Below are 27,941 nucleotides of genomic sequence, written 5' to 3' on the forward strand. Positions count from 1 at the left end.
TGGATAAATTTGAAAAGCAAATTAGTGAAGGGATAAGACACTGATTGTGAACTTGTGTGACGTTTATGGTTTGTGCACCATTGGTTGGATGCAACCTGCCTTGGGCCCAACTCTCACCTCCGCTCGGGGACACGAGGCTGTGGACTTGAGCTCGGGAGCCGTGGGCCCACCGGGCAGCTGATGGGCCCTGAATCTCAACTCAGGTCAGAGGGGACCCTGCGCCCCTGTCACCCGTGGGGCCCCCTTGGGCGTGAGCTATGAAGCCCTTCCAGGGGGTGAACCTTGGCCTTTCGTCCCCAGGCTACCACACCACGGTGTTTGGTGTCTTCAGCGACTGTCTGCTGGACAGCCTCCCGGGAATCAAGACCAGTGGCTCCACAGTGGAGGTCATCCCTGCGCTGCCCCGCCTGCAGATCAGCACGTCTCTGCCCAGGTAGCGCCCGCGGGCACTGGCCCTGCTCGCCGACCCCAGGGCCCCTGGGAGTCCTGTGCTGCGCCCTGTGGCCGGAGCCTGGGAGCCGGAGTTACCCTCGCGACCTCCAACCTCACGGCCAGAGTGTTAGTGTATCCAGGGGACCAACAGGCAGCGCTCTGCTTGCGGCAAACTGGAGCAGAGTTGAGGCGTTTCTTACTAAGATCAGAACAAAATGTGAAATTAGCCTTTGGAAACGTCATTTTTATGAGAAACAGTTGAGGCTTAAGAGAATTTAAGAAGTCTTATCTTCTAAAATAAAAACAGTCCTTTTTTTTTTTCTCTAGCATTATAGGAAAGGATAAAGAAGGAAGAGAAATCTCAGAGGGAATGACTTAATGCTTTCTGGTGTTTCCACTGTTTGCTCACTGAACAATATATGTATGTTTAGATCATACTGCATTTCATTTAGTATCATAGATTTCTCTTTGCATAAATACATAACATAAGCTAAAAGTTTTCTGTTTTAATTGCTTAAAAAAGTACGTCATGAAGCCATCTCAGAATCACATCCCCATTCATTTCCCTGCTGTTGGGATTTGGGACTGTCTCAGTTTTTGCTCATACAGATAATGCTTTATTGTTTATCCCTTGGGCTGTCTTTCTAAATGTGTCACGGCATTTTCTGGGATGTTTGGAAGGCTCAGTCGCCTACTCAGTGGGCCCCTCCTCAGTGCCAGCCTCGCCCACCTCCCCCGCACCCCCAGCCTGAGCCCGGCGTGTGGGACGCGGTCTTCGCGACCGCCTGCTCTGTGTGCTGCCCGCCTTCTGCTTCCTCCCTGCTCTTTCCCCGCCGTGCCAGGGGCCAGCACCCTCTCTGCTTGTGTCAGCTGGGTTTCAGTTTTTCCAAATACCTTCCCTGCAAATCCAGATGGACTACAGTTCTCACTTGAGGAGGACTCTGTGATGAAATGTGGAAAGACGTCACTTACAGTGAGGACTGGAGTCAATTATCCTTACTTGACAGAGAAAATTTATTTCTTGACTCACAAACAGCTCTAAAGATATAAAATGCCAAGGAGTTCACGTTGATCCTCTATGCTGTTGTTTTTGGAGAACGGGCTTTGGATGTGCTTTTTGACTCCATCTGCCACACGCGCCTCCCCCGTTGATGGCTGGCATTTGTCCCCTTTCTGTCTCCAGAGCCTCCTCCCTGTGGTCACAGTGACCTCCTGGCCTGGAAGTGGCTTTGCCTCTTGCATTGGGAAGGGGACACCAGGGTGATGAGTGCTGTGGGCTGAGTGACGGTCAGTAGGACTCAGGCCAGAGTTTCAGACCAGGGCTGCAGTGCTGCAACCTCAGAGGTGCGTTGGGCAAGCCTCGGGGTCTCTGGCTGTACCCCGCGTGGTCCAGGGCCCCGCCTAGCCGGTGCCGAGGGCCCGCCAGCTGCCCCTGCTCCTGTCAGGGGTTTGCCAGCATCGCTCGTTGATTTTACTGGGATGTGGAGGCTGCTGTCTGTGCTTTCCACTTGTCTTTTCCTGCAGCTCCCACGTTATCATTTCAAAGGGTTCATTTGAGTTTTCTCCTTCAGTCTGTGGATTTTCCCAGGGCATTTCTGAGATTTAAAAATTTTTTGAGCAAGCAGCACGCTCAGGGATCATTTGAATTAATTCATTGTTTCACCTTTGCCCTCACCATGATGCAACAGTTAGTCTTACGGTTCATACACACATGAGCCAGTAAGGCCAGTGAGAGCCATCATGTGACCCAGGGCCGTCTGTGTGTGGACAGTGCTCAGTGTGTAGCAACTCGCCCTGGAGTTCCTGGTTGCTGGGCACCAATTCCACGCTGAAGCCACGGCTCCCTAGTCTGTGTGTCTGGAGTGCTTAAGTGTGGTGATGTGCATGACTCTAAAATGCCATCAATTTTTTTTCTGTTTTTCTAAAATTGATCATAATTCTTACTCTTATTTTAGGTCCGCACATTCATTACAGCCTTCCTCTGGTGATGAAATATCTACTAACGTGTCTGTGCAGCTTTACAATGGGGAAACCCAGCAGCTTGTTGTGAGACTGGAGAACATTGGGATGGAGCCACTGGAGAAACTGGAAGTGACCTCAAAAATCCTCACCACCAAAGGTAGGGGCTTGTCGTAGGTTTGACTGCAGAAATGTGTATTTGCAGAAGAGACACCTTGCTTTTTTTTAAAATACGCACACCATTTGTATCGAGGTGAGCAGATTAACAGTATTGTGGTAGTTTCAGGTGAGCACCCGAGGCGCGCAGCCACAGCTGCACCTGTGTCCGCTCTCCCCAGACTCCCCTTCCATCCAGGCTGGCACTGAACGCTGAGCAGTTTCCCGTGCTGAATACAGTCGGTCTCTGTTGGCTATCCACTTTAAATGTAGCAGTGTGTTCACGACCTTCCCAAAGTCCTAACTATCCCTCCCTCGCACCAGCAACCATAAGTTCATTTTGTAAGTCTGTGAGTCATAAGAGACCCTATAGATAACCAGCGTCCCGAAAGTCTAAAAACCTCTCCCACTTTTAATTTGACACCTCTGTAAAGCTGTTATCTTAAGTGTGCATGAAGAGCTCACAGAGGAAGGTGACGGAGTGCAGAACACACCTCTGTATCGCCTGTGCTCTTTACACCGATCAGGTGCTCAGCAGGCGTGTCCTGGAATGAGCGAGCAAAGAAGAGCACGTGCAGGCTTGGAAGAGTACTATCTGGGACCCGTCCTCCCAGCCCAGTGCCTGCTGTGGGTTCAGCACTCAGAGCCTGTGCACCCCTCTTCCAGTGATGCCGTTCCTAGTTCTAAGGCACACGTAGCTCGGGCTCACAAGACTGTGTTACATTTTGGATTCAGCATTTGCTCACTGTTTATCCTTCACATGCCTCAGCTCCCTCCTGGGTGAGCAGGGGAGGTGGTCCTGACATGTTCTAGGAGCAGAGGGAGGCCGCAGAGGGTGGTCAGTGAGGTGAGTGAGCAGTACTGGTCGAAGGGGGATACGCTGTGTAGGAGGAGGGCTGGGCGTTGAGAGTAGTAAGTGGAAATAAGATCAGCTCATCTAACGAAGTTAGAGAAATTGCACCGTCCGCGGAGACCAAAGACGAGCACAGCACAGGGAGAGCAAGCTGGTGGGACTCCGTGTTCAGCTGCTTTTGACTTAGGAGCCAGGTGAGCAGGTGTCCCCTGGGAGCCTGGGCACACCTGGCCCGTTGAGAGCGGTGCCCCGGCTCTGGCGGTGAGCCTGTCCTCTCCGAGAGCGTCTCCAGGGTCCGATGCTGGGCGGGGGGCTTCAGAACTGCTGTTCCAGAGGCCAGTGGCGCCGTCACCCTGGGGGAGTAGCAGCTGCCCCACGGGCCCTCTGCTCCAGGCCATCGTCGTCATTTTATCCACGGTGCGGGCGGGGGAGGGGGAGAAATCTGCATTTCCCCGATGACCAGCGACGCTGAACGCCTCTGCTGTGGTCCTCCTCTGAGAGTCCACTCTTGTGCCGGCCCTCTGTCCTTTTCCCCAGTGGGTGTTCTGCCTTCTCTGTCTCTGTGTCTGTCTGTCTGCCCCTCTCTCCTGGCCCGCAGGCCGTCTCTGATCCTGAGTTTGAGTTCTGAGCTGGAACCCTGCGGTGTGAGTGCCTGCTCCTGCCCATGGCTGCCATCCCCCTCTCTGCTGGGCCTGCCCATGGCTGCTGTGCCTGCCCGTGGCTGCTGTCCCCTCCCCACTGCGCCCGCCCGTGGCTGCTGTCTCCTCCCCCTGCCTGTGGCTGCCGTCCCCTCTCCACGCGCCCGCCCGTGGCTGCCGTCCCCTCTCCACGCGCCCGCCCGTGGCTGCCGTCCCCTCTCCGTGCGCCCGCCTGTGGCTGCTGTCCCCTCCCGCTGTGACCGCCCATGGCTGCCGTCTCCTCCCCCTGCCTGTGGCTGCCGTCCCCTCTCCACGCGCCCGCCCGTGGCTGCCGTCCCCTCCTGCTGTGCCTGCCCGTGGCTGCCGTCCCCTCTCTGCTGCGCCCGCCCGTGGCTGCCATCCCCTCTCCATGCGCCCGCCTGTGGCTGCTGTCCCCTCCCGCTGTGCCCGCCTGTGGCTGCCGTCCCCTCTCTGCTGTGCCCACCCGTGGCTGCCGTCCCCTCCCCCTGCCCGTGGCTGCCGTCCCCTCCCCCCGCCCGTGGCTGCCGTCCCCTCTCTGCTGTGCCCGCCCGTGGCTGCCATCCCCTCCCCGCCACGCCCGCCTGTGGCTGCCGTCCCTTCCCTGCCGTGCTTGCCCGTGGCTGCCGTCCCCTGTCCGTGCGCCCGCAGGTGCCTGGAGCTCTTCGTGGCAGCGCGGCTCTCCTAGTCCCTTTTTCGCTTTTGTGTCTCGGAGTCTTTGGAATTTTGGATGATCCTACCTTAATCTCATCCTTTCTTCCCTTTCTTTCCTCTTTTCAGGAGCAGGCACTTACGGATTAGGTAGAAAATGCCTCCCTGACATGAAATACCTTCATCTGGTATTCTGAATTTAATTAGTTGGTTATAGGAGTTGGTGGGTATTTGAACAAGTGCGCTAGTATTGAATGACAGAAAATTGCAGAGTATATAATGGTAAAAATGTTCACATCTCCTGTAATTTTCCTTGGCTTCACAGCTTAGCCACTAGAAGATATCTTCCTTTTCTCAAATAAACCTAAACAGTCACCACATGTCCATTATTCATTGCAACCTGCTTCTCTCAGAAGCTCAGCTCCCCTCGTTTCTCCTTTGTGAACCCCTGGCGTCCGTGGCTCCGCAGGCCCCACATCGCCGGCTTCTGCCCCAAGCTTCAGTTTTTGTCACTTCTTCCCTTAAGCTCTCGTCACGTTTGTTGTCAGGAGCTAGTTTCAGCTTCTTGGATGTTGGTGCTGTCCGTGAACTTGAGGATAAACCCCCTCCTGTGCCTGGAAGCCGACCTGCTCACTTCTGTTCCCGCCTTTGCCTTCCTCCACGGGGTGACTGGGGTCCCCTTGTCTCAGAGGCTCCGGGAGACTTCTGAGGAGCCCTTCCACTCCATGGTTTTGCTCCTGCTGCGCTGGTCTCCCTCCAGCCAGCTGAGGGTCTCTCAAAGACAGCCAGTGTGTCTCCCCTTTAGTTCCAGGCCGGGTTCATGGGCAGTGCTCAGTCCTAGGGACTGTCCACGGAGAGCGACATGGTCGCTCAGTTGTGTCCGACTCTGTGTGACCCCATGGACTGTAGCCCACCAGGCTCCTCTGTCCATGGGATTCTCCAGGCAAGAATGCTGGAGTGGGTTGCCATTTCCTCCTCCAGGGGATCTTCCTGACCCAGGGATCAAACCCGCATATCCTGCTTTGGCAGGTGGATTCTTTACCTGCTGAGCCATTGGGGAAGCCCTGTTTAGGGAAAAAAAAATTCTCACCACAGTGGGTATAGAGGGGACATGTGGTCGGTTGGCTGGTTGTGTCTGAGAGGGGTTTTCTCCTTTCCAGGGTGGGTCTTGATGGGACCGAGCCAGTCTCGCTTGTCGGGTCGGGGGTCATGGGGGTGGAAGCGTGGGAATTGCCGTCAGGCCCCTCTCTATCCTTCTGTGCGCTTCTGCCCGTGCTCTCCTTTCACACCATCTCCCGGAAGCGCCATCAGCAGCTCAGTTGTCTCAGCGCTGCCTTTCTCGGGTCCCGCTTTCGGGGCTGCCCTGCCTGCGGTGTTCCTATGTTTTCCAACCCTTCTGGAGCTTACTCTCTGTATCAGCCATCCCCTCCCTCCCCAGCCTTTCACTCTAAAAATATTCAGGCAAATGGAGAAGTGGAGAGACTCTTACAGTGAACACTGCAAACCCGCTGTCTAGGTTCTGTAACATTTGACTGTATTTGATTTATCACGTCTGTCCAGCTTCCTGTCCATCCCTGATCTGTCTCGTTTTATTGTATCGTTCAAAATAAGTTGCAGATTACTGTGATTTTACCCACTGATCCTGTCGTGTGCATGTCATTAGGGTTCAGTGTTTGAACTCAGCTGAATGGTATTAATACTTCAGGTAGTTTTTTTTCTTTTTTTTCGTCATTAAATAATCACGACACTCATAAGAGGTCTTTTTTGGGGTAGGATGCTGGAGTCCCATCTTTCCCAGGGTTCCCGACTTTCCTTTGGAAAAAAGTATTAGGGGTGAAATACACAAGTCTTATGTTACCATTTGCTAAATTTTGACAAATACACATCTCCCCCAACTATTGTCAAGGTACATATATCACGGACCGTTGTCTTCCCCTCAGAAAGCCCTTTCCTGGCCCCTTGCCTGCTCAGCCCCAGGGCAGGCACTTACCTGGCCGGCCCCCGGCCGGTGCTTACCAACGCAGATGCCGGAGGGCGGGGACACTGGGGGATCCCGGCAGAATCAGGGAGGTTCCTCCGGTGCTGGGTCCACCCGACACCATCAGCATCACTGCTGGCCCAGCTCTCAGTTCGGTCTCTTGGAGGGCAGGGGGGCAATTACTATGACCCTCATTCTGTGGATGGGGAGGGAGTCTGGATCACACAGCTGGTTCCGTCCTGTGTGTTTCCAAATGGCCATTTGAACCAACGTTTGCAATTGAGAAATGTCAGCTGTCGTTCCTTTTTAATTCTCATCGTAAGCTGCCACACATTTACACGTGGAATTAAAGTAATGAAAATAAACCATCTGCTTCCAAGATACACAGAGGGAGGAACTCCTGTCCCTACACTCTCTGGCACCAACAAGCTGTCAGCACCAGTGAGTGACATAACATAAAAGGGAGGGCGGGAAAGTGTCCTAAACTGGAACCTCCATTTTACTGGAACTCCTCCACAGGGAGCTAAACGCTCCCTCTCCCAGTCCTGTGCTAGGTCCTGACAGCAATAGTAATTTTCACTATTTAGCACTACCGCACGCCAGCTGAGTGGTAGTAATACTTCAGGTTTTTTTTTTCTCTCTCTCTCACATTAAATAATTGTGACTCTCATAAGAGGTCTTTTTCGGGGTAGGATGCCGGCCTCCCAGGGGTCCCAGCTGTCATCTGGGTGCTTGTGGCGCACGTGTGTCCTCCGATCACACACTCCTGACATGGGGCCGAGCATTGACCATCCATCCCAGCACGACAAGGATTACTGCCCACGTCATGTCTGATTCTAATTGCAGTCTGTTTGTGAGCAAGTCTTTATTTGTAGGTGATTAAAGAGGCACGCTTCTGCCTTGACTTAAGCAATCATAAATTTCATTATAATTAAGCCTAAATTAAGAATGAGTTGTATTTGCTTTTCTGCAGATATTCTGAGATTCGTGTCAGCATGTCTACAAACATAGATACACACGTACCTGAGTATATAAATACACATACGCATCCCTTAATTTCTTTACTCTTCTGGTTTAATTTTTTGACAAGAAGCAGCGACTCCACGTTGGTGTGCTGAGCAGTTCATGGCTGTTTTGACTGAGGGGCGTCCCTGCTGCTCTCTCGTGTCGTGAGTGTAGCGGCCGAGTCTCTGTAATTAGAAGGTCCTCAGACGTGGAAGGTCAGCACAGTAATGGCTCCTCTGTTACTGTCACTGTCAAATAACCCATTTCACGTGACTGCACAGAGCTAAACTCTAGCATTAAAATAATGACTGTTATTTCTGAAACTATTTAAATTCCACCAGGGAGAACATTAGTGATACACGCTCCACTCTTGATTTACGTTTATCTCGTTTCTGCTGACAGCTTATCGTTGCGTAGGGTTTTGAAAAGCCCCCCGGACATTCCATTTTGTAGTCCAGTAATGAAGGGAAGGAGATCCAACCAGTCCATCCTAAAGGAGATCAGTCCTGGGTGTTCAGAACTTGGAAGGACTGATGTTGAAGCTGAAACTCCAATACTTTGGCCACCTGATGCGAAGAGCTGACTCACTTGAAAAAACCCTGATGCTGGGAAAGATTGAGGGCAGGAGAAGGGGACGACAGAGGATGAGATGGTTGGATGGCATCACCGACTCAATGGACGTGGATTTGGGTGGACTCCGGGAGTTGGTGATAGACAGGGAGGCCTGGAGTGCTGCGGTTCACGGGGTTGCAAAGAGTCGGACACGACTGAGCGACTGAACTGAACTGAATGAAGGGAAGAACCAGAAAGGCCCACCTTTGAGGCATAAAAGCTCATCAAACCCGACAGGGAAGCAGCTCAGCTTCGTGTACTGCTGCAGCTAGGAGGGTGGTGCGTGCACTGTGGCCCTCTGTGTCGTTACTGAGGTGTAAACATCTTGGTGGTTTGGCTGCAGAACGTGAATACGCCGTTCCCTGTGAGTGGGCCTGCTGTTGTGTGAACACGTCTCTCTTAGGACATGGAACTTAATGCAGAAACTGGCAGCTCAGTCAGCACCCTTTCTGAGGGCACCCTAAGCTTGCAGGCAGTGGGGGCTGAGGGTGTGGCAGGGCCTCAGCATCTTGGCCGGTACTGGCGTTTCAGAGAGAAGTTGGTCCGATTTGCTGTGGCTGGTGGAGAGGCGTTAGCGCACACGGCTGTAGTCCTGGGGCCTGGGATCCGGGCTTCCAGCACCCGGGGCCCACATGGAGGGGTTGTCCATGCTGGCTCCAGCTCTCCTGGTGTCTCTTACTCCCTTCCATCCTGAATTAATCTACGAGATAGAAAAGTAAAGACAAAGACTGCCTTAGCCCGGTTGACACACACTGTAGACTGTGCGTGACTGGGTCGTGGAGAGGACCTCGCTCCCACTAGTGCCTTGGGGGGACGCAGTCATTTGCATTGTGGAGTCAGGTGCAGGCCAAAATCCCAGAGACGAATACGTTCCAGCAGGCGGCTAGAGTTTCAGGACTGGAGGTCACGTCAGTTTGTAACTTAAATCAGTGTTTTCCAGAATAGGCTGCATACTCAAAAGTAAAACAGTTGCTGGCAAGTGTATAGAGTCTGTGTGTTCTGTACATTGCTCTGTAGTAGGAGGGTGCTCTTGAGAACAGAGTGCAGTGTTCTTGTCCAGGGTGGTGCTCACAGACGCAGGTGACGGCCTTGCCGCAGCCGCGATTCTGGAGTTTTCTGGCGCTTTGATCCATCACATTTTACAGGGTCTGCATCTTCCCTTGCTGTTGAAGATGCACTGGATTTTCCTGGGGGATTTCTGGGTCTCAGGCTGCCTCTGTCACATGAGCATTATCACCTTTGTTGCTGTCATTGTAGAAAAACTGTACGGCGACTTCTTGAGCTGGAAACTGGAAGACACCCTTGCCCAGTTCCCTTTGCAACCTGGAAAGGTGGCCACCTTCACCATCAGCATCAAAGTGAAGCTGGACTTCTCCTGCCAGGAGAATCTCCTCCAAGACCTCAGCGATGGTAAGCTCTCCCCGACCCTAATTAGCACGTGGCGGCCCCCAGACACATGGCAGCGATCCCCGTCCCCCCAGCCCTGCTGTTGTGTCTCTGCCTCGTGCTTGTCATGCATCAACTCAAGCAGCATGAGACTTCTCCCGGGCACGCACTTAGTGAGTGAGTTACCGTGGACGTGGAAAGTAATAAAAGTACTTTTTAGTTGAATGGTTTCTTAATTTGCACTCTCTGCCATTTTGTGCTCATTTGCCAGGAGGTCATCCTGAATTAGTGGAATATAGGAATCACTGCGTTTTTTTTTTCCAAGTATAACTGCTGTGATCCCTTAGACATATAATTAGCTGTGATTATAAAGTTCTCCTTCAAAGTCTGGTGATTTCTATAAAGAGATGGAGTGTGGAGAAAATGGAGCTTATTTTTGTCATAACATGAGGACTAGCTGATTAGGGGTAAGACTGGGTAGATTAATTGTGTCAGTTTATGAAGCATGGGGGCATCATGGGGTGTATCTGCTCAGGCTGCCAGAGAGAGCACCACAGCTGGCGTGGCTGCCGCACGCGCTTGTCTCCTCGCGGTGCTGGGGGTCGGGGTCCAGGGGCCAGCGTGGCTGGGCTCCGTGAGAGCCTCCTTCCTGGCTTGCAGATGGTGCCTCCTCACCGTGTCCTTCCTTGGCAGAGAGTGAGCGAGCCCGGTGTCTCTTCCCCTGCCCACAGGGATGCCAGTTTTCTCAGACTAAGGCCCCACCCTGTGGCTCATTCGCCTTTCATCACCTCCTCAGGCCCAGCTTCAATTTTAGTCACACTGGAGGTTGGGGCTTCAACACATGGATTTGGGGGCCACTGCCAGTCCAAGGGTGGTGTTGGAGACAGTCACTGGATCCTGTTGCTAGCACTTAGGAACTATGTGACTTTGACTTCTCTCTCCTCAGCCTCCTAACTTATGAGATGACAGTAATCTCCCATTTGTGCAGTTGCTGGAGGATGTTCCCTTCACCTGGAATGTGGTGAGGGGTCAACAAGTGTTAGTTATATCATACCCCCTCTCCCCACTTATGGGTTTACAGTATTACAAGGCACGTAACCACCTCTCATTAGGGACAGACACTCCACCGGGCTCTTGGAAAGCAGAGATGAATTCGTGATGGCCTGCCCCCTGGACAGCAGTAACAACGGCCGCCTGATGCAAAGAGCCGACTCACTGGAAAAAGACCCCAGTGCTGGGAAAGATTAAGGGCAGGAAGAGAAGGGGCAACAGAGGGTGAGATGGTTGTATGGCGTCACTAACTCAGTGGACGTGAGTTTGGGCAAACTCTGGGAGATAGTGAAGGACAGGGGAGCCTGGCGTGCTGCAGTCCATGGGGTTCCAAGAGTCAGACACAACTTAGCAACTGACCAACAACACACTAAGTCCGTGACACACTCATGACGTGTTCTCTCCTGCACTCTCTGGAGTATACCTATTAAAATTTTAAAATGTTAATGAAGATTGAAAAGTAAGTTTACTGTTGGACACACAAAAAACGGAAAATACTGTGTAGATTTAACAATACACAAGGACTTAAAAATGTCGGGTGAAATGGATACTTTCTCTCTGTAAATGACTTTATGCCGCTGGACTGCATCTTTCTGTAAGTAGACAGAGACTTCCTTTCCCCAAGAAGGGAGTTTGGCAGAGTCAGTGGTGCCCAGCACCTATCCTGGGAAGGCTTGATGAGCTGTCATCCCCAGGGGTGTGTCCAGGCAAGTGGACGTCCAGCTGAGGCCCTTGGATGTGAGAGCTGAGGGAGCGGATGGTGACCGTGCTGCTGCTCACTTGGGGTGGGGTGCCCCTGGGAGCGAGAGAGCACAGACCCTTCGGGTGGAAACCAAAGCTGCTTCCGTTTTGGTGGCTCTTTGACTTTATGTGTTCAGCCTTTAGCTACAGAATTCTGGAGGACTGCCTCTGCCCTCCTAAGCTGAAAGTAAAGTTGCAGCTTGGGATTTATAGTCTGAAAATACCTTCTTCTCACTTTTAAAATAAAACCAAGTGGAAGAGAACTGGAGTTAGGATCACCCACTGGTCCCTCGGCGTAAGGCTGTCTGGTTTCCGGTCGGTTAGGTGAAGCACAGGTGTGCACTGGAGCATGGCTGTCACCAACGAGATGCCCTCTTTATTTATTTTTGTACTGATGTGTATTTATTTTTGTGATGCAGCGTCATGGTTTATGGGCATTTATATTAACAGTAGAACAGAATTAGAATATAGTTTTTATTGTGTGTTAAAGTAATCTACTTTTACACAAATTTGTGTTAACGTATCTAGTGGTCTGGCAAATACAGTATTTGAAGTGAGATGCCCTCTCCATGGTCTCCCCAGGTGGCACAGTGATAAAGAATCTGCCTGCTAATGCAGGAGATGCAGGAGATGTGGGCTCAGTCCCTGGGTAAGGAAGATCCCCTGGAGGAGGAAATGGCAACCCACTCCAGTACTCTTGCCTGGAGAATCCCATGGGCAGAGGAGCCTGGGAGATGCCCCACGGGCGGTGCTTGGTCTGGCAGTTTCAGAACCTCTAGCTGGGGTTCTGCATTGGCTTTTCAGGCAGGCTCTCACATTAGCTGTGGTTTCTAAATCTATATGCTGTTTCATAAACTTGCAGAGGGACTTCCCCGCTGTCCAGTGGCTGAGACTCCAAGCTCCCAGTGCAGGAGGCCCAGGTTTGATCCCTGGTCAGAGAACTAGATCCCACATGCTGCAAAACGAAAGATGCTGCATGCTGCAACTAAGACCTGGAGCAGCCAAATAAACAAATATTTTAAAAACAACAAAAACCTGCAGCAGTAAATGCAGCTGCCATGCAGAGCAGGACACGGGACCCAGTGTGGGCTGTAGACACGTGGCAGAGAATTAATATTTGTTGAGCATTGTTAGATATTGCATGTCAGATCTGGACCAGCCACTTTATTTGCATTATTTCTATTTAGTCTTCCCAACACCTCTATAAAGTAGATGATTCCATTTTGTTTAAAAAAAAAAAAGTGGGAGGATTGTTCTCCATTAGAGGAGGTGGAAGAGATCTAACACTCAGATGCTATCTATGTGCAATTCCTAATTGTGTCCTGGATTAAAAATAGACTCTGAAGACGTTTTTGGGCCTCAGCATTCTGGCCGAGGTGAGAGAGAAGCCCTGATCTTGGCACTTGTTCTGTGCAGCCGAGAAAGCACGGCACCTCCTGCCCCGCTAGTCTCGACAATGCCCCTCAGGGAGGAGGCCTGGCTGACTTGGTCTCTCTGGGCACTGAACTGCTGCCTTCAGGGAGGGTGAGCTGGGTAGAGTTAGTGCGTCCAATCTCAGTGTGTACTGCGGCTTCTCTGCTGGGTCCCTGGGCCTCCACAGAGGCCCTCTCCTGTGTGCGTGATGGTCTAAATTAGTGTTCTTTGGGGAGAAGACAGCAGAAAACTCTTATTCTGCCAGGATAGTGAAACCACTCTCTGCAAGAGCAAGTTTAAACTGTCTTCAGTGATTGCTGTGGCGGACATAGGATTGATCCTGGTATTCTGAAACTGTGTGTTAATGTAGAATCAAGTTAACGATCCGTTCTGTGGTAATCTAATTCTAGCACCTGACTCTGCTGCTGAATGCGGATTCTCAGGTGGAAGAGGTAACTGATGTAAGGTGACAGAGATGAAGTAAAAACCCGTGGTCTAGAATTTAAATAAAAGGTAGCAGGAAGAAATGATGGGGTGTGTAAAGATCCATCCATCTGCCATATCTACTCCAAGGCCTAGACACCCAGCAGCTCGGCCGCAGTGGGCCTCCTGACGCCCGCGTCCCGGTGTTGAGAGAAGCCTGGGCTTCCTGGAGAAGTGGCCCCGTCCAGGGCTGGGGCAGGAAGTGTCTGTGGTGAGGTGGTCTGGGAATATCCTCCGGAGCCTGCAGCAGGGAAGCTGTCAGAGCAAAGGTGCTAAGGAGGACCCGACGTGAAGAGGCTGCTGCCGGCAGTCCAGGCTTCCGCGGGCTGATGCCTGCACTTCAGTCAGGGCTTCTGAGTGCTTCCGGAGAGGGTCTCCCGCCTCAGAGTGATGGGGAGAGCGATGTCGTCCTGAAAGTGACAGGTAATGAGCATGTGTTCCGCCTCTCCGTTCAAACGTACGGTCGGACGGCCTGAGAGTTGATGACGGCAGTCTCTTCACAGAAGCATCCAGCCAGCGCTTGAGAAGGGCGGGTAGAATTAGAAGCCCGCCACTTTGCAGTTCCTAACCAATTTTGGGTCGAGACCATGAGCATCCTCACAGCAAAATAAGAGACAGGCAGGCGTTATGTTCCTCCTGATGGGAGAACACACGCCGCCTGTGAGTTCGTGTCGCCCCACATCACACCTGAGACTGGCGAGCACGCCCGGCTCTCCCTGCCGATTCACGAGAACTCGGCCGACAGAGAAAACCTGAGGCTCCTCCGGTTCAGACGATGGTCAGCTCTGCAGGCAGCCTGGTTCCGTCAGCACGTCGATGCGAGGAAAGAAGGGGAGGCAGTCCTGGAGAGGGGCGCTGGGGACACGGCTGTCGGCAGGTTGTTCTGAGCCTGCCGCACTGTTTCCCTGGTGTCTGTCCCTCCTCCGTCTGCCTGCTGAGCCCCACTTCTCCTGCCCGCCTCACGGCCCGCGTGTCCCTATGGCACCTCCAGATGCTGCCGCGGCTTCTCCCACACTGTGTCCCTTCACGTCTCTCTACTCCCAGCGCCCAGCGCAGGGCCCGCCTCAGGGAAGATCCCAGAAACGACTTCGCTGAGGGATGAAAGGCATGCTGTGGAGTGAGACGGCGCAGGCCTGACCCTGTGTTCAGGGAGGGGGGTGTGGCCTGGCAGGGCGGCCAGGCGCTGGGACGGCCTGATGGCCTGACTCGGGGTGAGCCGGGCGGGTGGGTGGGGCTGGAGGCTCAGGACAAGGAGGGGGTTTAGGTCGGGATGGTAGGTTTGGTGGCTGTGGAAGGCCTGAAACTCAGGGAACTAGCTCAGACTCTGTTGGCGAGTCCCTGAAAGTTCTCTGAGCAAAGGCTGGTGTGATGGAGACTGGAAAGAAGGTGGGTGGGTGGCTTGGTGCCGAGAGTCTCCTGGTGCAGCAGGTGGCAGGTGTGAGGGCTCGAGGGTGCAGCACGTAGACGTGAAGCAAGAGAGTGCAGCAGGTGGGCGGGCGGCAGGGAAGGATTTGTCTCTACCTAGCGTGTCCGACAGTCACTGGGGGCCTGGGGTGTTTGCAGCATGGGGTTGAGGAGCTGGCCCAGCATTTGGTGAGCTGTTAGAATTTGTTCTTGCCTGAAATGTATAGTTTGTTAAACTAAGACAAAATCTGCCTGTGGTGTAAGTTCGAATCATTTCAGTTCTTTGTACAGAGTTGGAGATTTGGGTTAAAAAAAAGAAGGCATGTTTACCTTCAGCATTTCATTACGTTTGCATCTTCACAGTTTGAAGATTCGGCCTCTGACCGTTGCTAGGGAGTGGTTTTCTTTGCAGCCCTTGTATGGAACCCTGTGTGTTCCCATCCTTAAGCTGTCCCTCCCCGAGGACTGTACCTGAGACCTGGTGGCATCGAGCCCGCCTGCCCTGGTCTGCTGCTCTCCGCAAAAGCAGATACTCGTTCTGGGAAGATGCAGTCTCACTTTTTAAAGTTCACTTTTAAAGTCATCTTGAATTACCCAGAAATCAAATACCAGTTGTAATCTTAATACCAAGAGATTTCTTGTTTTCTTAATTCCTAGATGCCTGAGGCTTTCATAAAGGTGTGATTTTCTTTTTACTTTTTTAGAAGATGTTCTTAACTTGGATTTTTTCTGAGGCTACAGAGTATGGAGGCTGGAAGCTGTACTGTGTCTCTCCCCTATTCCCCCTCACCTGCCCCCCGCCCTACCCCGTCTCCCCTTCCCCACGTGAGAGCATGTGATGGAGGTGCTGGCCGCTCTCCCTAAAACCCCAGGAAGGAGCTGGACGGTGGCCTCGGAGCCTGGGCTCTGTGCCCATAGCCTCTGGTCCCCGGGGCCACTCCGGCTCCCTGCTGCCACAGTCGTCTGCATTTCTGGTCTCGCTCACTACAGCGCCCCCAGACTGAGACGGGGCCAGGGCCATCTTTGTCTTTAATTCTAAAGTCTGCTCCCGGCCTGGAGGTCTCCTCCCTCTTGCTTCTCTGCCTCGCTCTCCGTCCGTTCCATGTGCTGCCTCTTCCCTTCTGTCTTGACCTTCACAGAGCAGAGTCGCTTGGAGCTCTATCCAGCGTCCTCTCCTTCCTTTCCAAGTGTGCTCTCTTGCCTCTGCTCAGATGGCTTTAGTGACCATCAACCCCACCCCACTGCACCGCCAGACCTCTTCTCTGCACTCCTGGTCTGACTGTGGGCTCCGAGGGCTCTGTTTCTGGGGGAGATGGGGCGGGTGAGGCCAGGGGGAGGCTTGCTTGGCAGTTGCCATTCCCCTCCCCCAGCCGTGGGGGTTTGCACCCCTGCCCTGCACTCTACTCTGTGCTGTTCCCCCGCAGACGAAGGCCTTGATCCCGTGGGGACAGGGAAGGGGCTGCTGTGGGGCAGTGGCTCTGGCCCCCTCCCCGCCAGCCCCAGTGGGTGTCCTCAGGTCCTTGCCCTGGTGGAAGATCATACGTGGTGTGCATGGCAGCCCTTGGGGCTTCCTGCTCCCCTCGCCCATGCCAGGCCTTCGCAGGCACTTGCAGTGTCCCGCTGAACCTGTGAACTGGTGGCCCACAGAGGCACCTGTGCTGGGATCCTGCTTTTCTCTGGAGGTGCCTGCCCACAGATTTCAGGTTAGTTTTCTCTAGCACTTCATTTCTCTCATCAGTTCAGGACAAGTAATTTCCAGCTTGTCAAGTGTCTTCCTGTCTTCAGGATGGAAGCGATGTTTCCCCCCCCCTCCCCCCCAAGCTCTCAACATCTCCAAGCTGTAATCAGAAGCCCACACCCTTTCAATCAGGTCTCCATTGATTTTCAGGTTGTGTTGGTCATTTGTCAGACTACACGCTGTTTTTGTTGTGTGTTCATCAGGTTCTCTGCTTTTGTTCTCAAGGAAAAGGTTAACGGTGCAGCAGATAGCTGGCCCCTCGTTATGTTCAGCTGGTGTTGCCCACCAGCCTTCTGACTCATAAGCCGTCATCTCACAGCTCGATGGCTCAGCCGAGGGAAAGGTCAGGCTGCTTCTGCTTCCTGGAGCTCCGGGGGCACCTCTGAGTGAGACAGAGAGCTGGGCTCTTGCCCCCGCCGTCTCATAACCTGGGGGTCCCCTGGTCCTCTGGTCCCTGTGAGCCCGCAAGAGGGACAGCTGACTCAGGTCTGAACTCAGGTTGGAAAATAACTCTCTGAACCACCAGGAGAGGACGAAATCCAGGTGTTTGTCATTCATCAGCAACAGGTGATCCTCCTGCGGGCACTGGGGCTGAGGTCTTCTGGAACATTTGCTCACGTGACCACCATGGTGGTGGTGGTGATTCTCAGGAGACAGATTGGGTGTTCAGGAAAGGTGATTGAAGAGGATTTTTCCCCTTGAAAGATGAAAGAGGTTACCTCCGTGGATCCCTGCAGGCTGGCGTGCTGTGAGCTCACGACCGCACCAAGGCTTGTCAGTTCTGTGTTCTCAGTCTCTTCAGCTCATCTCTCCACGCCCACCATCAGCGCTCTGCTTCAGGCTCTGGTCACTGATCATCTGGACCTTGTTGGGAGCCTTCTGAGTGGTCTCCCAGCAGCTCACTCTGCCCTCTCTTCGCTGTTGTCCATGGTTTCCCTGCAGTCCTTTCTCCGAGTGGAACCTGTCCACGTCCCACTCCTGTCCCGCACCTTCCAAGGGCCCTCACCACCAGGACGGTGGGCGTGGTCCTGCCCTGGCTGCCTGTTTGGTCTCCTTGCCCACCTATCTCTTCTCCATCATTCGGTTTGTTTGCCAGAAACACTGAATTACTTATGTTTCTGACTTGCCATGTCTCCTTAGGCCTACTGCCTTTAGTGTAGACCAGAGAGGGAGTCTGGAGAAGGCAATGGCACCCCACTCCAATACTCTTGCCAGGAAAATCCCATGGACGGAAGAGCCTGGTAGGCTGTAGTCCATGGGGTCGCGAAGAGTCAGACACAACTGAGTGACTTCGCTTTCACTTTTCACTTTCATGCATTGGAGAAGGAAATGGCAACCCACTCCAGTGTTCTTGCCTGGAGAATCCCAGGGATGGGGGAGCCTGGTGGGCTGCCGTCTATGGGGTCACACAGAGTCGGACGCGACTGAAGTGACTTAGCAGCAGTAGCAACAGAGAGGGGGTCAAACCCTGTTGCATGTTGGAATCAGCTGGGGATCTTTAAAAGCTCTGCCTGGCTCATGCTCTGCTGCTGCTGCTGCTGCTGCGTCACTTCAGTCATGTCCGACTCTGTGCAACCCCATAGATGGCAGCCCACCAGGCTCCCCCATGCCTGGGATTTTCCAGGCAAGAGTACTGGAGTGGGTTGCCATTGCCTTCTCCGGCTCCTGCTGTAGACCTCATGATTTCATAGGCATAGAGTGTGACCCGGGCCTCAGGATGTTGTAAAGTGTCCCAAATGGTTCATGTAAACATCCAAGTTTGGGAACCATTGACAGAGACTCTCTTTCTTCCAGAAAAACTTACTCATTCTCCAGGTCAAGTGTTGTGTTCCCCCTCTCAATTTTTGGAAGAGTCTGAGGCGGATTGGTGTTAATTTTTTAAATGTTTGGTAGAATTCATCTGTAAAACCATTTTAATTATCTGCTTTAGTTTTTGAGGGAATCGTGTGTGTGTATGTGTATATATATATGTATATATATACAAGGGACTCATAAGTACTTGAATGGGAGTGGATATTATGGAATGTTTGACATTATAGAAGTGTAACAAAGTACTAGCATTCTGTTCTAATCAGAATACTAGTAATACATGGATCACAGGGAATAACAGGATGAGGTGGTTGGATGGCATCACCGACTTAGTGGACATGAGTTTGAGCAAGCTCCGGGAGATGGTGATGGGCAGGGAAGCCTGGCGTGCTGTAGTCCATGGGGTTGCAGAGAATCAGACACAACTGAGAGACTGAACTGTTCTAATTAAGTAACAAGACTTAACTTCTTTCTTGGTTTTTATAATGCAGTGTGTAGTTGAGTAAAGTAAGCAATTATGGCGTGTATTTTCCCCTCCACAAGTATTTCTGGAGTGTCTGTTCCATGCACAGGCACACCTTGGAGACACTGTGGATTCAGTTCCAGACAACCGCAAAAAGTGAACACTGCGCATGGTGGGTCACAGGGTTGTTTGTGTCTCGGTTCTTATAAAAGTTATGTGTATACTGTGTTCTGTTCAGTGTGCAGTAGCATTGTGTCTGAGAAAATAATGCACATGACTTAGTTAAAGATGCTTTGTTGCTAAAAAATGCCAAAACAGCTATAATAGTAACATCAAATATCACTGATCAAAGATATAATAACAGATATAGCATAATAATATTGAAAAAGTTGGAAATACCGTGAGGAATACCGAAATGCAAGACAGACATGAAGTGAGAAAATGCTGCTGGAAAAATGTTCCCAGCAGGGTTTCCACAAACCTTGAGTTTGTAAAAAGTGCAGTCTCTGTGAAGTGCAGTAGACTGAGGTGTGTCTGTGCTCTGCTGCTCTCGGGATGGTCCTGAGATGTAAAACGAGATGTAGCCCCTGCCCACAAGGAGTCTCGCATCCCGGGCAGTGCTGTCTGTCAGAAGTCTGTGCTGGGGGAACTCCAGGAGGGTGACCAGGGGTCATGTGTGGCTTTGGTCGGCTGTGATGGGGACAGTGCGTCTAAAGATCCCAAGTGTTATTTGATTTTAATCACCTTGTTAATCACTCTGTTAAGACTGCACAGGTCTGATGAGAGAGACAGGTGGTTTCACATGTAAATGAAAAATTGCAGCTTTGCTAAGTGCTGGACAGGAGAGGTACCTGCTGCTATGACAGGAAGGGGGGCAAGACTTGTCTGCAGAGGTGATGATGGAGGCAAAACTCACAGGATGAGCAGGACCTGAGGGCATGAGAGGAGGAGGGCTGGGAAAATAGTTTTTCATGCATGTGTAAAAACTGTGGCAGAAAGCAAGTTTTGGGAACTTTATTTTTGAAAAGTGTGTGTGTGTGTGGTGAGAGAGAGAATTCTTACAGCTATTCCACAAGAGAATTTGTATTAACAACCGATTTATTGGGGAGAAAAGGTTGCAGGGGATGATGCTAGGGTGAACCTTTCCTTTTGATAATTCCTAAAACTAATGTTCTGACTTGAAGCCATCAGCTTTGTGATTTCTGTGGTGTGGCTAACTCTTTAATGAAGAAATAATGACTTTCCCGATCTTCCAGGGTTGTGCGGTGCTTGAGGACTGCTGTGAAGAGGGCTCAGACATTCAGGCTGTAATTTGAATTTCTTGTTTTTAGAAGAACAGCATGTGTCATTATTTGGCCTGGGACTACTGCTCTCTCTTTATCATCTTGTGGAAAAGGCATTCTATTTCCAAATTGGCAGTACTCTGGTTTGGTTTTTTCTGAATCTTATCCTAAAATAACATGCCAATTGAGCTATTTCTGAGGCTTTCTTCAGAGAATTGATGTTCATTTATTCGTGTTTCTAAGTAGGAATGGAATAATACATGTAAACAAGGTATGAAAGATGTGTTAGACCAGAGCAAAAACGTGAGTGCAGCGCTTATGAGCACTGTTGAGAGCACTGCTGTTGATCAGTTATCAGTGTTGATCTTTGCCGAGGTTGGGGGCAGGGGCTTGGCAGGGCCTGGGCTCTGCCGCTGTGTCCAGTGCTCCTTGAGGCGATTGGTTCCGGACAGAGAAAGAAGGCTGAGTGCTGAAGAACTGATGCTTTCGAACTGTGGTGCTAGAGAAGTCTCTTGAGAGGCCCTTGGACTGCAAGGAGATCCAACCAGTCCATCCTAAAGGAAATCAGTCCTGGGTGTTCATTGGAAGGACTGACGCTGAAGCTGAAACTCCAGTACTTTGGTCACCTGATGCGAAGAGCTGACTCATTAAAAATACCCTAATACTCGGAAATTTGAAGGCAGGAGGAGAAGGGGGCGACAGAGGATGAGATGGTTGGATGGCATCACCGACTTGATGGATGTGAGTTTGAGCACACTCTGGGAGATGGTAAAGGACAGGGAAGCTGGGCGTGCTGCAGTCCATGGGGTCCCAAAGAGTCAGACACAATTTAGTGACTGAACAAGAGAAAGAGAACACACCTGGAATTTGAACACGTCCTCATGTGTCTTAACATTTTTCTTTTTTTATTGAAGTCTAGTTGATTTACAGTGTTAATTTCTGCTATATAGCAAAGTGATTCAGTTATACATATATATTCATACTCTTTTCCGTCATGGTTTATCATGGGATATTGATGATAGTTCCCTGTGCTATACAGCATGCCCACTAGTCTCTCCATCCTTCACTTCTTTGAAGATTTCCTTTTTTTTTTCTTTTATTTTTTAACTTTACAATATTGTATTGTTTTGCCATATATCAACATGAATCCACCACAGGTAGACACGTGTTCCCCATCCTGAACCCTCCTCCCTCCTCCCTCCCCGTACCATCCCTCTGAGTCGTCCCAGTGCACCAGCCCCAAGCATCCAGTATCATTCATCGAACATGGACTGGCGACTCGTTTCATATATGATATTATTCATGTTTCAATGCCCTTCTCCCAAATCATCCCACCCTATCCCTCTCCCACAGAGTCCACAAGACTGTTATATATAGCAGTGTCTCTTTTGCTGTCTCGTATACAGGGTTATTGTTACCATCTTTCTAAATTCCATATATATGCGTTAGTATACTGCATTGGTGTTTTTCTTTCTGGCTTGCTTCACTCTGTATAATAGGCTCCAGTTTCATCCACCTCATTAGAACTGATTCAAATGTATTCTTTTTAATGGCTGAGTAATGCTCCATTGTGTATAGGTGGCACTTTCAGGCTCCCATTTCAGAGCTCTGTTACCAGGGGTGACTGGTGTCCTTATCTTTGAATAGGCATCATCTGCTGTGGTATCACCTGATTCTTTTCCCCCTTAACCATCTTTAGAAGGGGAGAAACTCAGTAATGTCCTGAAGCTAACAGGACTGTCCAGTGGTTTAAAAGTCCACTGAAGTTCATTTCCTGTGTGGCCTGTGACTCAAATGGTGTCACTTTTCAGCAAAGGCAAGCATCCTCTTCAACGGGCTTCCAAACGTGATCTCCTAGGATACTGGCTCTTGCAGCATGTCAGACACCTGGTCTGCCGTGAAGAGGTGTGGATTCGCGCTTCACCTTGGAGGTGACAGCCAGTCGTTGCAGTGAGGGTGCACCTCGTATCCACTGCACTGTGGATCTGTACCTGTGTTTCTTCTCTTACCTGGGACCCTGGAAGCAGATCTTGCTCCCGGATTTCAGGGCTGCAGCTTCAAAGGACTTTGTGTGATGCTGCCTCGTTCACAGCAGATGCTGAGAGGTGGGGTGACTGTGCTGAGAATAGGCTGACTTGACTCCAGCCCAGCGTTCAGATGTCTGTGCACACGTGTCCTTTATTACATGTTCACTGTCTCAGTCACAGTGTTCAGACATCTATGTGCACATGCAATCTATTACATGTTCACTGTCTCAGTTGCTCTGCTTGTTTTATGACCGTCAGAACTCCCCTGATTGTATACTTGAAGTGTCTGCAGGTTATGATACGTTAGTCGTGTCTCAGTAACTATGTTAAGATGAGATGCTCTGGCACTGGGTGAGGGCACCTGGAATGAGAGCCTGTGGAGGAAGGAGAGGCCGTTGGTGGGCCGAGAGCAGTGAGCGCCGACGGGGCCCCTCGGGAGGGGCGCCACCCCCTGCTCTAGAGAGGCAGAAGGCCAGCGCCATCAGAGGCGTGGGCGTGGGCCGACGGCTGTTGCCTTGTGGACAGTATAGAAAGGCCACTGTTTCTACATGAATTATTCTTCCTAAGCATATCCCAAAGTTTCTGAATGAATGAACACACCACTTTCTCTGTGAAGATTGAGGCCGAGTGTTGCCTGATTCCTGAGCCAAATGTTTCTCCCGCTTCGGTTTTCCTGAGGATGTTTTATGATCACCAGATGGGCTTTTTGGCACCCATGGGCTTTATGAATAATTTAAAAAGCATCTTCAAAATACATTCCACCTGCAACAGCGTGCCCTGACAAGCTCCCACCAGGAGACGGCCATCTCCTTTGGCCTTTGTAGATGTATATTATCCTGCTTTAGTTTATTTTGCACACCTGGCATCAGTGAGAAAAATGTGCATTCAGCCTTTGGCATTAGTGTCTCTTTCAAAAGTATACAAAAATGGACACATTCCCTGAGCGGTCCTCCCCACCCCCTGCTGGAGACAGATGCTAAGCCACTGTGAGAGGCCTCCCAGGAGGTGCTGTGTAGGTTTTGGCCACAGAGCAGCCTGGCTGGGAGGTTTTCTGGAAGCTCACGGGAGGGTGGAAGTGTGCTGCTTGTCCGGCTGTGCTGGGTCTTCACGAATCCGACAGTCCTGACTTCTAGTTCTCGCCACACTGCTGATGAACTGCTAAGTTATTTATCTTCTCAGGCTCGCCAGTCCCTCATCTACAGAGCCAATAAGATCATGCCCACCCCACCTCGTGGAGCGTGGGGAGCAGTCAGTGCCGTGTCTAAAGTACCCGGTGCCGCGCCGAGACACAGGAGACATGCAGCCACCAGCCCCTCTTGGGGTAGCGTTTCTATCATGAGTGTGCTGTTTCTCCCCACCACACGCATCCCACTTCCAGCTGTCATCTCTCCCAGTTGTCACCGTGCTTGGATACAGCCGGCTTCGAGAGACATGTTACTATTTTAGCATGTTAGACTGTATTTCTGAATTGCCCACAGAGATGCTCTTAATAGAAAAATTGAGCACTATAAACAGTAACTCTGAAGTTCTCTCTAAACGCTCAGTTTGATTCACGATGATCTACCAGGCTCGTCCCATTCTTAAATACCCTCTGTCCTCATAAATCTGCCCAGCTCTGCGGCGGTCTTCCCACGAGGCTGCCTTCGTCTGTTAGTAACTTTTTTTGGTCTTGTCTTCCCATGAGTTGTCATTCCCGTCTGTTCTCTGTTCTATTTGCGGTAGCCTGGGTTGGCAGGAACACTGGCCGATAGCGGCTGAGCAGAGCTTCCTCTCTGTTCGCACCCGCCCGGCTGGGAGCGGCCCCTCCTTGCTCACCCAACTCCATCCAGCTTCTTGCTGCCCTCTCTTGCCTCCTCTCTGGCCCTGTCCCCACGCAGGCGAAGGGCTTCTCTGCCACCTTCCTGAGGGCCAGCTTCTGCCTCCCGTCCTAACTGCTGACCTCTGTCCCCATTTATCATTTATATGTCTCTTGTCTTTTCCATTCTTGATTGGATCAGGGGGCAGAATATTTTAGTCTATGGAGAGTAGCTTTCCTAGTGTATATTTCTTCTGAGCTTGAAGATTACAGGTTTCTGAGGTTTCCCTGAGGTTTTGAGGTCTTTGTCAGAAAAGGAGGCAAATTTCAGGTCTAATTTTTAGCCTTTTTGGCTCAGGGCTGACATCTCAGAGCCCTTCAGTGCCACTTCTCACCAGTTCCCTTGCATTGGATCCCATTTTTGAATCAAGCACGCTGAGGTTGCAGGGTGCTGTGGCTTGCTCAGTCTCTGTGTGGTGGGAATGGTGGGTGCAGGAAGGCCCCAGCCTGTGTCCTGAGAGCCTGTGGCTTCGGGAAGAACCTCCCTGCCTGCCCCGCCCTTCCTAGATCAAGTCTCAGAAAGACTCTTCGAGACCCTGCCAGTGTCTCATGTCCGTCCTTTGGATCTGCTGCTGCTGATGAAAGGGCTCTGCCTCTCACCACGGCTGCATCAGGGCCACCCCCGGAACCACCTGGGGTGGAGAGGGAGCTGCTCTACGAGGAAGCACAAAACAGGCGCTCTGCTCAGGACGTTGTCCGCTGCAGCACGGAGCCCTTGGACCCTGCAGAAAGGGCGTGTGCAGTGTGGTAACGGGTGTGAAACAGGGCAGACAAGAACCCCAGTCCTTTGGGAGCTAGCCGCCTGTGCGTCACTAGCGATGGAAACTTTCCCAGTGAGGGGTGAGGTGTGCTGTACCCCAGGCTGTGTGTGGGGGAGCAAGGGGATGGCATTTAAATCCATTGGGCACCTCTCTTAACTCAGCAGGGACGACTGAGGTTGTCCCTTGGGGGCTCCCTGACAGGCCCCACTGGACCTAGTGTCTAGAGGCTCAAGAGTGTGGAGTTTGTGTTTTGCAAATGTCTGTGTTCATGATACTGCTACCATTCATAGCAGGCACTGTGGCGTAGTGGAGGGCTTTATAGATTATCCCCATGGTGCTGGGGGAAGGAGAAGAAGGAGAGAAAAAGCTCTTTCAAACCTCACGACTTTGGATTGACTTTTGCAAATGGGTCTTTGCACAGGGACACAGGACGAAACTTCAGTTAATGGAGAATCGAGTCGAGTACTGAATGTGACTTTGGGATGATGGAGTTTTCGTTGACCGTGGTGTGTAAACTGCCGAATTTGACCTGTGATTTTTTTCATTTACTAAATGTTCTGCTGTGGGTTTGTGACTTGCTGGAGCCTTTGCAGCTGCTGTGGGGGCATGGTAGTGAAATTGAGAAGAGCCTGGTCCTCAAGGAGTTTAGGTCATGTAAGGGATCTCGGGCATGCATATTGATTGTTGTAATAATCATAATAGCTATTTTTGTTGCATGTTCGCCAGGTCCCAGCCTCGTGACAGACGTTTCATGTTTTCTGGCCCGTCCGAGTCCTCCAGGCCCTGCCTTGCAGCCAGTCTTCCCAGACACAGGGCCGTCTGGGGTTAGGGCAGTACTGGCGTGCTGAGGAAGGAGCACTGTCCGCCAGGGCAGCTGGGGACGCATGATGACAAAGTGGGGTGTTAGGATCCACGGAGATGGTGGTCAGAGGCACACAGAGTGAGGAGGAGATGCAGGGCAGGGCACGGCCGACAGGGAACGTGTTTTGGCAGAAGAACCGCCCAAGTCCGGCTGCACGTACGAATCTGGTGGAAGCTGGGTCTAGTCCTGGGGGCTGCGGTGTTTCCTTTCTGTGCTTCGCTCAGCATGTCGCCCTCTGGGGTCCCCACCCAGAGCTTCCAGGGCCCACTCCCCTCTGGAGCTGCAGGAAGTCCTTGTTTCCCCACCATGTCCAGGGAGTGTGAACGGCTCTCCTTGGACTGTCAGCCCCTCTATCCATTCTCCAGGAGCCGAAGGTGCCTTTGGGGAAGGCTGATGCCTGGATTGTGGACAGGAGCTCTTCCCGGTCTTGTTAGCCCTCCAGTACCTTGAAGAGATTTGAAAGCAGCTGTGTCCATGCCCTCTAGGGGTTCTCAGTGGCTGGGTTGGTATGACTGGTCTACCTGCTGTGATCAGGAGGCTCTCCTGAAGTGCATTCGGTCCCTGTTGAGTCTGAGCTGCTTGTGGGGTTCGTGCTCCCCTGCTCGCTGGTTGGATGACACGTTGGCGCCCGGCTTGCTTGTCACTGAGTTTCGGTATACTGCTCTGCCGCTCTGTCGACTTTCTGTTGGGATCCTGAGCGATTCATGAACTGTTCTGCAGCCACTTCCTGAAATTGTGTCTTGGGTCTGCTTCTTCTCTGCTTAATACAAATCATTTAAAAACTAGCTTTTCATGGTGATGCTCCCAGCAAACGTTTCTTCACAACTGGCAGTCTGATTTAGAAGTGCCTCTAGTTGATAACTGAGTCAGTTTTTTGGGGGGCACAGAAGATACTTATCTGCACTGCTGTTAGTGTTTATGGTCTGGAAATGAGGGTGGGTGGCATTTTTCTTCAGCCTCGTGTGGCCATCGTGCTGTGCAGAGGGCCTTCGGGTAGCTCAGGGAGTCCGGGAGGGGCATGACCTGACTGACATTTCTGTGGACTGACTGCTGTGGGGGCACATGGACGGGCAACGTGATGGGCAGCCAAGGAGGCCTCCTCGGCTGTCCTGGAGGGAGGCGGTGGGACCCGGACTCAGGTGGTAGCCTTGAAGGCCGTTTCAGGAAGCACCTTGAGAGCTAACAAGACTTCCAGGAGGATGGGATGCAGGTGTGAGACCAAGGACTTGGTGGCGAGTCCTGGGTTAGGCTGACAGGTGATATCAGGGACTCGGAGAGACAGCCGGTGGTGGGTGCTCTACAGGGGTTCACACAATTCTGTGACCCAGTAGTGGCTCCTGGGACTGGGAGAGGAGGTGGCTTGCAGACTGAGTTAGGGGGCTGGGTGAATCCAGCCTCAGGAATGGAGGCTGCAGGAGCGGCTCATGCAGGCCGGTGATGGTGGGGGGCGTCGTCTAAGCACAGGCAGCCGGGCTGGGGCGGGCAGTGACGAGGGGCCGGGTGGTGGAAAGGCATCCAGCCCTTCTCAGAGGCGGCCTGTCCTCGGCTTTGATCTGTAGCGGCTTGTGACGCGTGCACGGCAGACTCACCAGGTGGCTGGCCTTAACACGAGACGGAGAGGCAAGAACACACCGGAGCACTGCTCCAGATGCTAGTGATCTTTGAATAAAATCTCCTACATTAAAAAAAAGAAATCGAATCTATCTCCAACTCACGATTCTCTCTTCCTCTTTTCAGACGGCATCAGCGTGAGCGGCTTTCCGCTGTGCAGCCCCTTCCGCCAGGTGGTCAGGCCCCGGGTGGAGAGCAAGCCCGTGAACGCGGCTGAGGGCGGCCGGCCTGGGGAGCCGGGCCACGTGAAGGTGAGTCGGGCCCGGCAGCCCGCCGAGGCGCTCGGCGCTCCCGGCTTCTCCTGCGCTTTTTGGCAGCAAAGTTTGCATGTTTTTCAGAAAGGAGAGAAAAGACGTGTTTGCCGACAGATGTGTGTTTGTGGGAAGCTGGTGTTTCTCCTTCCCTGTGAGGTTCGGGAGCCTCGAGGGCCTTGTTTGGTGCTGCTGCTGACGCGGGCTTCCTGAAGCTTCGAGAATGTGTGGGTTGAATGGAGGACTGTCCTGACGGAAGTAGGACATGGCCTGCCTTTTTCTTGTTCACTTGAAAACTGTATCTGTTGAGTCACTATTCTCAGTTCAGGTGTTTATCACAGAAACGCTTCTTAATCCTGAGGCAGCTCTTTCCGCTCGTTGGTTTGTGGGCAACAAGGGAGGCAGAGGGAACACTCCTTACGGAGCAGGTGTTTGCACGAAGGCGCCGGGGGCAGAGACGAGCGGCCTCCTGAGTGCGGAGAGAGTCAGGGCCACGCGCGCG

The 27,941-nt window shown here is 52.0% G+C and overlaps 1 protein-coding gene across 8 annotated transcripts in view; it reads left to right on the plus strand.

The window, feature by feature from the left end:
- TRAPPC9 (trafficking protein particle complex subunit 9) overlaps nt 1–27,941 on the plus strand; it is a 386,159-nt gene that overhangs the window by 94,591 nt on the left and 263,627 nt on the right. For all 8 annotated transcript variants that reach the window (XR_009740729.1, XM_061438516.1, XM_061438519.1 and 5 more), the window contains 4 exons: nt 301–433; nt 2,388–2,551; nt 9,560–9,712; nt 27,315–27,439. Coding sequence is in view for 7 of the 8 variants with exons in the window: in XM_061438516.1 (XP_061294500.1) it covers nt 301–433; nt 2,388–2,551; nt 9,560–9,712; nt 27,315–27,439 (575 nt within the window). In the remaining variant the exon portion in view is untranslated. The remainder of the gene's footprint in view (nt 1–300; nt 434–2,387; nt 2,552–9,559; nt 9,713–27,314; nt 27,440–27,941) is intronic.

The sequence above is a fragment of the Bos javanicus genome, chromosome 14 (genome assembly GCF_032452875.1).
Source record: "Bos javanicus breed banteng chromosome 14, ARS-OSU_banteng_1.0, whole genome shotgun sequence".
Classification (NCBI taxonomy): Eukaryota; Metazoa; Chordata; class Mammalia; order Artiodactyla; family Bovidae; genus Bos; species Bos javanicus.